Genomic DNA, 10,654 nt, shown 5'->3' on the forward strand with positions numbered 1-10,654 from the left:
CACTCTTATATTAATAAAGGCATACTAAAAATTGAATAAGCATGCTAAGGCATGTATTTCTTACAATGATTTATATATGATTCTTGAAATTGCATAAAAATTCTATTAAAAAATTAATTAGCATATACAATTCAGTGATTTGTATATATACTATATAAATATACTATTTTAGTTAGTGGGACAGAATTATTGATCTTATTGATTTTATATCATATATGAAGTGCATATATGTCTTAACATATTTTCATAATTATATTTATTGCAAATATCAATAAAAACTTTTTATTGAAAAAATCACATTTTCCCAAAAATTATTTTGATAATAATTTTTATTATATATAAAAGCGTATTTCCCAGTGCCTTTATCATATTAGTTGTAGACTAGGTGAATGGATTAAAATAGGGCAGCCATTGTGAGTATATGTATATTCATTTCAGATTTATAAAACTCTCGTATGACAAATTAGTCATTTGAGAGATCTAATAATATAACACAAAAGATTTTGATAAAGATCTTTAAGAATATAACACATAATATGGTTGTATAAAATATTCTGAACACTGTAACATTCAGATGCTGTTCAAGAATATACCACTGATTAATATTCAGTTATTAAATTGTCCATTTATGAATATCCATTTTATATAATTGAATTATTTTTTTTATATTATTTTTTCTGTTTAATTATTTCAGGTCTGTCCCATTAGACACTGTAATATATTATTTATAGATCTCAGTAATTTGAAATTTTGATCGATAATTGGCTACTCTATCAATTTAATCATCCGCATTATTTATAGGTATCCAAAATATTTACAACTTTATTTGCAGATGTTTCAATTTTTCATAATTCCTAAAATTCAATCTCTCTTTACAATATAAGAGAAGTTCCATTTAAAACTACTAGTTCTGTGTGAAGTTATTACTTATTCTTTGAATTAGTAAAACTTCCATTGACTTCAGTAACTGTTTTATATGCAAAAATTCAGTTACTTTCAGAATTAACTTCTTTTGCACCTTCACCATCTCCTTCTTCACGTGTCATGCTTTCTATAGGTGCTTGTGCATCCTCTACATTGGTAATATTACTAGATGGCAATTGTCCTTGTTGAATTGGTGGAGATACAGATGGTGGACCATTTTGAGCAGCTCCTTGTGGAAATCCTGTTTCTGCCGATACTAAGTGTGATGGCATATGTGGTGAAGCAGTTTGAGATTTTCTACTTTTTTCACCTTTTCTCCATAACGTTATTTCCTAAGAGATAATTTTATTGTAAAAAGTATTTTTAATAAAGAATTAATAAATTATGAACATATTTTTTAACTTACTTGTTGTTTAAAATATCTACGATCTTCTTCATCCATAAGAACTAAATTAAGATAATATCTAACACTGAATTTTTTATTGATGTCACGCATTGTAGGTGTTAAATCATACCCTGCTAAAAATACTCTTATAGGGATAGATTCGCCTCGGACAGGTGCTCCATCCATTATTTCATATTTTGCTATAGTTTCATTTTCTGTGAATGTATGTGGACCTGCAAATATATATTCTATTTATAACTATAGTATAGGTTATATAACATAAAACAAATACTTAAAAAATAAAACATTTTCTCCAAAAAAGATATTAAAATTAATTAACAGTCCAAACAATTATTATAACTATTATTATGAAAAAAGAAAAAATTTGTTATTATACAATACCAGAACCAGTAGTTTCTCGTTTTATTATGGCAATTTCCATATGTTTGATTTTTATTCTAACCAAAAGAAAATATATTTTTCCAACAATAACATCTTTTAAGTGATATCTGAAAATATAAAAATTTTATTTTTCTAAATCCAATATTTTTGATAAATATAAATATTAAATCTATAAATATACATTAAATCAATTAAATTTTTTATTACAGTAACTTACTTGCTTTTGTTATATTCAAATTCAATATGCAAACAGTCTTCAATTCCAACTTCCATTTTAATAGGATTATTCATATCTGGATAGGAACTAAGAGTATGCACAACTAATTCAAGTTCTTTAACAATATCACTAAGTCTTCGAACAATTGTAACTTTGAGAAAATATCTCAATCGTACATTAGATCCTGTATAACTTTCAAATGACTTTTCTACATTTGCAAATTCAAAAGTATACACTGTATTATGAGTTAATTCTCCTGGCCTAGCTAATTCTTTAACTAGGCTTGTGAATTCATGATGATTTCCTCTATCATAATATAATTCAATTTGTCCAATAAATTCTACTTTTACACCTTGATGTTCTAATTTACCAGCTTTCCTAAGACTAATATTAATCTGCAATATTAATTTTATTAATTGTATTTAATATATAAAATTATATATTAGAAATAATGTTTCAATAAAAGAATAATATTATTACATATATTCCGTTCTATGATTTGAATTTATCAAATTATATAAGATAAATATATTTATTTAAAGATATTAAATTATTTTGCAATATTAAATCAAATATATATTTAAAAATACTTATATAAGCATAAATAAATTAGAAGATTATAATATTAATAAGAATTATTAATGCATAATAAGATAAAATTAAGTATTTGTAATTTGTTCTTTACGCCTACTTAATTGTAGTTTTCGAATACCCATCATAGGTTATGAGTAACATTCTATACTAATATTTCTTTTATATTATTAATATCTATTCATTTAAAAAAATATTTTTACCTTTCCAGAAACGGTTTCACCGTCATAATATAACAAGTGGCGCTCTTTTTTACCATCTTCAGATTTAATGTCTGCAGTCTTTCTGGTTTCTGCATCATCCAAAGTAATTTCTATATCAGCCGATTGACCAAATCCAAAGAAACTCTACGAGAAAAATAAAAGAGTAACGTTAGAGAAATTGTCAAATTTTATAATGAATGATTAAAGTGTTTCCAAGACGAAGAATTTATTAATCAAAAAGTAACATACCATTTTTCGTAAAAAAGATTGAGCTTGTAAAAATGATCACACGTTCTATTATAATAGTATATGCGCTAACAAGACCAACGTGTGAAATCAATGAAAAATCCTTGAAGGCAACATTTTTTCACGTAGAAATGAGAAAAGTTGTATTATTTTTTGCTCGCTTCCTCCCAAAAGTCACAAGTAGCCAATATGGCTGCGCACTGTGGCCCCCACCCTTATCATGTACTGTCAAACTTCCAGTCGCATATAACATACAGCAACATTAAAACCGGTAGTATCTAGTAATATTTATATCCATATTTATTGTTTTTTAATATTTCTTAATGTTAATCGGATAACATGATATATTTATGTTACAAATATCTCTCTTAAAAACATCTGTTCATTTGAATGTCAGGTGCGTTCGTAATGCTGTTCAATGGCGAATCGGTGACGTTCAAACACCAAACTATATTAATCTACACGTGATAACATGTTTGAATTTCATTTTCAAATCATTTACTTTACCCTAAATTTGAATAGATATAAAGAAATGATTACTGGATATTTAAAAGAAATTTTTTACTAATAACATAACATAATTAGTCAATGTACCCTTGCTTAGGCTAATTGAGTAAAAGGTGAGGACAAAAAAATCAATTTCCACATTCACTATTCATGATAAGCATATTGAATATATCATAATGGAAAAAATTAAAGTAAAAGTTGATGTGGATTATTCAATTATTAAGGAGCTATGAAGAAATAATATGAATAGTTGTGTATGAGGTTAGATTCTGTGTTATTTCATACTATAAATTTATTTCTTTATATTCTTATAATAATTATTTTATAATATATTATGAATAACATATATAATGAAATTTCATTAATATTTACGTTAATTTCTATTTTAAGCAAAAACCATAATTATGTTAATAAACAATATTGAAATTTGTTCATATGATTAATAGTTAAAAATCTAATAAATAGTAATAAATCATGGATTATGATTACATGTCATTTCATAGAGAAAAAGATGTTCATAACAAATGCTATGGTGGAAGATTATGGTGTATAAAAGTATGTATAATTATTTTATTATCTAATTTAAACATTTAATAAACATTTAATAATTTTTCATTATTATATAATTTAAATATTTTTTATTTGTTTTTTTTATTATAGGATATATGTGGAATTATATGTGCAATTTTAACATGGTTATTAATAATTTATGCAGAGTTTGTAGTAATGGCAGTTATTCTTATTCCTACAATAAATACCTTATATTCTAGTTTAAATACTGCAATATTTCAGTCATTAGCTTTTTTAGCATTTGCATCTCATTTAAAGACAATGTTTACAGATCCTGTAAGCAAAAATTATATTTTGAAATATATATAATTAATATATTTAATATATATTAATAACTTAATAAAAAAAAATATTTATAGGGTGCTGTTCTAAAAGGAAATGCTACAAAGGAAATGATAGAACAAATGGGATTTAGAGATGGACAAGTTATTTTTAAATGTCCTAAATGTTGTTCTATTAAACCTGATAGGGCACATCATTGTTCTGTTTGCCAAAGGTACAAAAAGTGTATATATAATTTTGAATATCTTAATTTTTATATGATATATATAACATATAAAAAAAATGAAATACATATAAAACACATAAAAAAATGAATAATAATAAATATTTGCATATTTTATTTGTAGATGTATTAGAAAAATGGACCATCATTGTCCATGGGTTAATAATTGTGTTGGAGAAAATAATCAAAAATATTTTGTACTTTTTACTGTGAGTTTTATTATAAATATATGCAAATTCAAAATATTATTATGTAATTTAATATTTATATAAATATTATTTTAGTTCTATATAGCAGGAATGTCATTACATTCTTTATTCTTATGTATACAACAATTTGCTACATGTGTAAGACAGGAATGGAAAGAATGTTCTACATTTAGTCCACCTGCAACAGTGGTATTATTACTTTTTTTGGCTTTTGAAGCCCTTCTATTTGCCATTTTTACAGTTGTAATGTTAGGAACACAATTACAAGCAATTTGGAATGATGAAACTGTATGCATACGTTATTTAAAAAAATTCGTATATTTTCAAATAGATTATTTATTTGTTATTCTTTTTGTAGGGTATTGAACAACTTAAAAAAGAAGAAGCCAGGTGGGTTCGTAATAGTAGATGGAAATCTATTCAAGCTGTATTTGGAAGATTTTCCATTGCTTGGTTTTCGCCGTTTACTTCTCCTCCAAAAGGAAAAACAAAGCAAGATTCTTATTTATATTCCGTATAATATGTATTACGGTTTATGGTTGATTCCCAGGGATATTTAATATTTTTAAATATAAAATAATTATGACGTATCATGTACAAGTGAATAGAATGTTTGTAATCTTATATTGTTACCTAACGTTCTTATTTTATTGCGACCATTTTTTAAAGATACTTATAACGTACTACATTATATGTAGTACATATATATTATAGTTAAAGTATGTAAATTTATAAGCATACGATATAGTATGTTTCTTGTAAAGCTTTTTGTGCTAAAATATTGAAATTATTGTACTGCGGTAATGACAACGCTAAGCTGATTTTTATCTATGATAATATCAACACTACTCGTAAACTGAAATTTGTTTATTGTATTAATATACAATTACACGTTATATCATAGAAATTAATATACAATGAAACTATGCGAATATTATATGTGAATGAATATACGTACATGACATTAGTTTATTCGCGAATTTTAAAAAATTCAAAGAGTTAATGAAACTGATTTTTTGCACTGTATTAAAGAATATACATATATATTGCACATTGTGATAATAGCGTAATATATTTACGAACGATTTAGTTTGTTTTTTTTTTTAAATTTAATATATTAATTATCAACTTACAATGTTTCGATCAAATTTGGTGATTTGTAACAGTAATAACTGTTTATAAGATATATTTTTTTTTAAATTTAAGCATATCATAATTAATTACATTTTCTTATTCTTCAATATTGTATTCCTACGACGATACCTGATTTTTTGTACACTTTGTACAAATACACTTTTTTACATTTACTAGTATTGTTTTTGTTCGCCTTTACGAACAGTAAAAAAACTTTTCTTTTATACTTTTTTTTACTATTTAATCTTTTCTAAACACTTTTAAACACTTGATTTATGCATAATATGTTTAACATTGGTGAAATTCAAGATTGTATTTTCTAATTTCGTTAGTTTCGTTATAAATCTTAAATGTGCTCTTGGTCTTCAGGGTGGGGGCGCTAGGTAGTTGCAAGGTCGTTAAATGTGTATAAAGAAAACGTCTTTCTATACTGTTGTGTGCGATTGCCGGAGTGGCTTTCACTTTTGCTACGACCACGTTCGGTAAGTTTTGATCATGAAAACTTGTAGTTTACTAATCTTTTTATGATAAAGAATTTTTTATAATATAGTTAATATTTAGGCAACTTAAATTCAATAAATTTTTTGAATTGACGGGATCGTTATATCTTTTCCATAACTAGCTTTAATCGTTGAATAAAAATGAAAGTAAAATTAGTAATTAATTATTTAATTCAATTAATGATGCGAAGTTTATTGAATTTAATTAAGTTATCTATTTTATATATAGATATGTATCTACACTTCCATTTTTTGTCTTGATAAATTGAAAATTATTTTTATTCTTTTAATAATTTTCTTCATTTTAGTAAATATTAAATATTAAATGTTAAAAAGAAAAATTCATTCAATAAAAATTTTTTAGTATTTTTATTAAATGAATTTTTTTTTAATTCGATCAAATATTTTTAATTGTGTGTAAATTAAAAAAAAAAACAAACAAACGAATGTAAGAAGAAGAAGAAATATAAATCTGTTGCGTGCTCGCGAAATTAACGGCAAATAAATTCGTGACTCATGACTGATTACTTTTTTTATTCATCGTGATCAAGGGAAAGATAAATAGAAAATATATATCGTCTTGAAATCAGAATATTATTTAGCTTAATGAAAAAAATCTATTAGAAATTTTTCCAATTATTATTTATCATTAATGAAATATACATATAATATCATAAATTGCATTTATAATCTATATCAAAATTGTATATTGGATTGATTAATCATGTTTAATTTCTATAGAAAATAATATTTTGAATAAATCACTCTCGCTTATTTTGATATAAATAAATAAATAAATAAATTCAAATTGAAATTGACTAACTAGTAATTAAAATTGCAAATCTTTGCATTTTCTCTTCTCCAAAATACGATCTATTTGGCTAATTTATATCTCAACCATGCGAGTCGAATTATTTTAAATATCATTGCTTTAATTATGTGATTTATGATATTCGCATTTCACGATATAATTCATGATTAATTCATTTTATCTTTTATTTTATTCATATTTATAATACTTTTTATAATTATAGGGCTTCGATCAACTTTGAATACGGATCGAAGTATGGCAGTAAATTCTTTCATCTTTATGGTATGTATTTATATTAAATACTTACGTTTTCTTTTATCGGGATCACTTTTTGAAAATGTAAAATTGAAAAATGCTATTAATATTATTATATAATATTATAATAAATATTATTAAAATATTATTTATATGCAATTAGTGCTATTACGTTGTCAAGGCTACAATAATTTCGATCTTCAAAGTCAAGAACTGAAAAATCAAAACATTAAAAATTAAAATTATATCATAATTTGAAAAATAACTATAAGAATCATTGAAATCATAAAGTCATTTGAAAGTCATTTAAAGTCATCATCGAATCATCATGTCAATGACAACCTTCTTCTCAAGTTCTTGTTAAATTCTTGTTAAGTTGTAATATTATCTTCATAATATTAGGACTTTTTTTCTTGGAAATTATTATCGAAATATATACTTCAATCAATTGTATCATGTACCATAACCTAGAATTATTTTTACAATTCCAGTATATTTCCCTTTTAATTTCTTTGGTCACAAATGGAATCGCCTACGATCCAAATGACAAATCGCTTAAGGATATTCTGCTACCAGAGGGTCAATTCGAGGCATTCTATCTAAAAGGATCACAGGATCAGGAACAGAACGCAGTAAGGCCTCCGCATCTACACGGCTCCTTTCATCAGTACAAAAACCCTGCTCTAGTTGGCGCACCGAACAGCGCCGCCTATGGTTTTCGTTTCGATGGAAAGCGTCGTTTTAATTACAATTAGGTGGATTTACGAGTTTTGCGTGGAATATTTTACAATAAAGTTTCATATCACTTAAACAATTGTATTATACATTGTTATAGATGATATTATTCATTCAATTAAAACGACCAAATTTCTCGATTAGATTTTCTCCAATATGTAGAAATAAGGAAATTTTAAAAAATGTAATTGTTCTCCATAGCAAATAGCAATTAAAATTGTACTAATTAGAAAAAATTTAACAAGGAACTCTTCGTTTGTGCACATATATTATATGTATATATATATATATAGAATATTACAAAATGGTATTTTTTATATGTATTACACCTGAACTTTCAATAATTAAAAAACTAATTAATTATAAATCAAACTTTGTATAAACGCACATAATTATATATCACATCGCATGTTCCAGAATGATTTAGAAACATGTAGAATGTACAATTCATTTCGCAATAAAAAAGATACCATGTATATTATACACTCCGTAATTTTCCAATCTTTATTTTTATAGAGACGTTATAGTGAACACTTATCCCAGATTGATTATTTTCTTATTAGAACAAGATTTTCCCGCATACTGATTCCACAGTTTCAACTTTTTACCTATCACTTTCAATTATCATTTACACATTGACGTGTTTTTACTGAATCTTTTTAATAGCTACCACTCGTTCGACTTATCACCGGTTATGGTTATCATGACGCGATATCTTAGCCGAGACGAGTACATTACTTTCGTTTCACATCAATTAATTGGCAACGCAAACAGGTATATCTTGGAATAAGCGAGTAACTCTGAGAGTTTGGGCTTCGTCGTTTTTCGGATAAGAAATCAATGACGATGATTATGTACTTAAATAGAAAATCTCGATGGCCATTTCGCGTTCGTTCCTCTAATTAAAGTAGCTTCGAGTAGGAAAATTCACTTTCGTTGAGATTGCCGCGTTTAGTGGTGGAAATTAAGAGGCGATATTTATGATCCTCGATGTGTATATACATATATAAATGAAAGGAAAAAATATATTTTTGAATAGTGCGTTATTGGCCACAGTCTTTTAACGTTAAAAACGTTATATTTAAACGTTATATTCGTTCGCCCAAAACTTTTTGGAATAAAATAATTTTCGTCAACTTTTTTTCTTATAAAAGCTTTTTTCATTTAGGAAACTGTTGGATAAACTTGCAAGAATTTTCGATTTTCAATAATTTATTTTCATAATGCATGTCAATACGAGTTTATAGGAGAAATAAATTTTTTAAAAAAAATAGTAAGTAAACGTTTAGAAGTATTTTTACATTTTTTGTTAAAAGTTCAAACAATTAAATTCGTAAAACGTTTGTTATTTTTTTCAATCGAAAGTTAGAACATGATTTTACTGCAAAAGAAATTTCACATTAGAAGAATTATTTTCCAAAAAATTTTTAACTTTTTATCTTAATTAGCTTCCTATTAATCTTTAACATATCTTTACACCTTTCTTTTCTTTTTTATAACATAGATCCTTTGATCTATTCAATAAATCTAATTTACCTAATTTACAAATTATCAATTAAATTTTATCAATTAAATTTCGTCTAACGCTTCCTGATTCTAAATATCTTCATTTTGATCATATATGCATTATAACTCGAGAGGAAGTGATAGCGTGATGCGCACCAATTCCCGGTGATTCGACGCGAAACAGCCTCTAAGATCAGTCAGTATCTCTATATTTTCCTCTTCTTCTTTTTTCTCGTTTTATTCAAGAGAAAACCGTCGATTGTAGCAGTACCTACGCAAAACAATGTTGTCAAGTCCAGTTTAAACAGTTGCCGTACAAGTGCCTCTTTGGAAAGAGGGAAGCTTTAAAAGACGTTGCCAATGGATAGATGTCTCCATAGTAGGATCGGTGAAGTGTAGGATCTAGTTGGACGTGGTACGATCAGCGGGATGAGGATCGCGTGTGTGATCACGGTGAGTGAATTGTTACACGACGGTGGTGGAACGACGAAGTGAAGAGGTCATTGTGATACGTTTGTACGAATATTTTCGAAAGAAGTCGATAAAAATACGTAGATATGATCGATGACGAATGTTTGGAGAGAAGAAGATCGCAAACGAAGATGATTTTTTGACATTTTGTGTCGATCGTGATATAAGAATGTTAGTTCGATGTATAAACTCGTGATTGTATATTTAAATAATTCAATATGGTTTCGTTTCATCTTTATTTATTTCTTTTATTTCTTTTCTTTAATTGGAGAAGAACGGGAAGATTGAGTAATACTCGAAGAATTTTTTATTTATAACATTGAAAAATGCTAACGGATTTTTATTCTCTTTTCATGGTTGCAGATTTGTGCCGCATTTATATCAACATTCCTCGGTGTAGAAACCGTGCATTCTGAAAGGTACGTTTCCTTTAAAAATCTTTAACAACGCAAAAAAAAAAAAAAAAAAAAAAAAAAAAAAAAA

The 10,654-nt window shown here is 26.0% G+C and overlaps 4 protein-coding genes across 4 annotated transcripts in view; 3 read left to right on the forward strand and 1 right to left on the reverse strand.

The window, feature by feature from the left end:
- Positions 1–5: 5 nt before the first annotated feature.
- Positions 6–3,275, reverse strand: LOC102679320 (vacuolar protein sorting-associated protein 26B-like). The gene is made up of 6 exons (XM_006612475.2): positions 2,972–3,275; positions 2,723–2,866; positions 1,929–2,323; positions 1,712–1,818; positions 1,331–1,542; positions 6–1,256 (listed from the first exon to the last, which is right to left on the reverse strand). The coding sequence occupies exons 1-6, from the start codon at positions 2,972–2,974 to the stop codon at positions 987–989; spliced, it is 1,131 nt and encodes a 376-aa protein (XP_006612538.1). The 5' UTR covers positions 2,975–3,275; the 3' UTR covers positions 6–986.
- Positions 3,276–3,685: 410 nt separating this feature from the next.
- LOC102679446 (palmitoyltransferase ZDHHC3) lies at positions 3,686–6,066 on the forward strand. Its single transcript, XM_006612476.2, has 7 exons — positions 3,686–3,736; positions 3,866–4,030; positions 4,136–4,321; positions 4,405–4,541; positions 4,675–4,759; positions 4,835–5,047; positions 5,118–6,066. Exons 2-7 carry the CDS (start codon positions 3,950–3,952, stop codon positions 5,277–5,279), a joined length of 864 nt encoding a protein of 287 aa, XP_006612539.1. The 5' UTR covers positions 3,686–3,736; positions 3,866–3,949; the 3' UTR covers positions 5,280–6,066.
- Positions 6,067–6,199: 133 nt separating this feature from the next.
- On the forward strand, positions 6,200–8,677 carry LOC102679577. Its single transcript, XM_006612477.2, has 3 exons — positions 6,200–6,375; positions 7,428–7,486; positions 7,951–8,677. The coding sequence occupies exons 2-3, from the start codon at positions 7,460–7,462 to the stop codon at positions 8,212–8,214; spliced, it is 291 nt and encodes a 96-aa protein (XP_006612540.1). The 5' UTR covers positions 6,200–6,375; positions 7,428–7,459; the 3' UTR covers positions 8,215–8,677.
- Positions 8,678–9,802: 1,125 nt separating this feature from the next.
- Positions 9,803–10,654, forward strand: part of LOC102679782 — a 3,070-nt gene continuing 2,218 nt past the window's right edge. Inside the window, exons 1-2 of the mRNA XM_006612479.2 lie at positions 9,803–10,153; positions 10,535–10,590. Coding sequence (XP_006612542.1) covers positions 10,130–10,153; positions 10,535–10,590 — 80 coding nt within the window. The 5' untranslated portion in view covers positions 9,803–10,129. The remainder of the gene's footprint in view (positions 10,154–10,534; positions 10,591–10,654) is intronic.

This window comes from Apis dorsata, unplaced genomic scaffold (genome assembly GCF_000469605.1).
Source record: "Apis dorsata unplaced genomic scaffold, Apis dorsata 1.3 scaffold_113, whole genome shotgun sequence".
Lineage (NCBI taxonomy): Eukaryota > Metazoa > Arthropoda > Insecta > Hymenoptera > Apidae > Apis > Apis dorsata.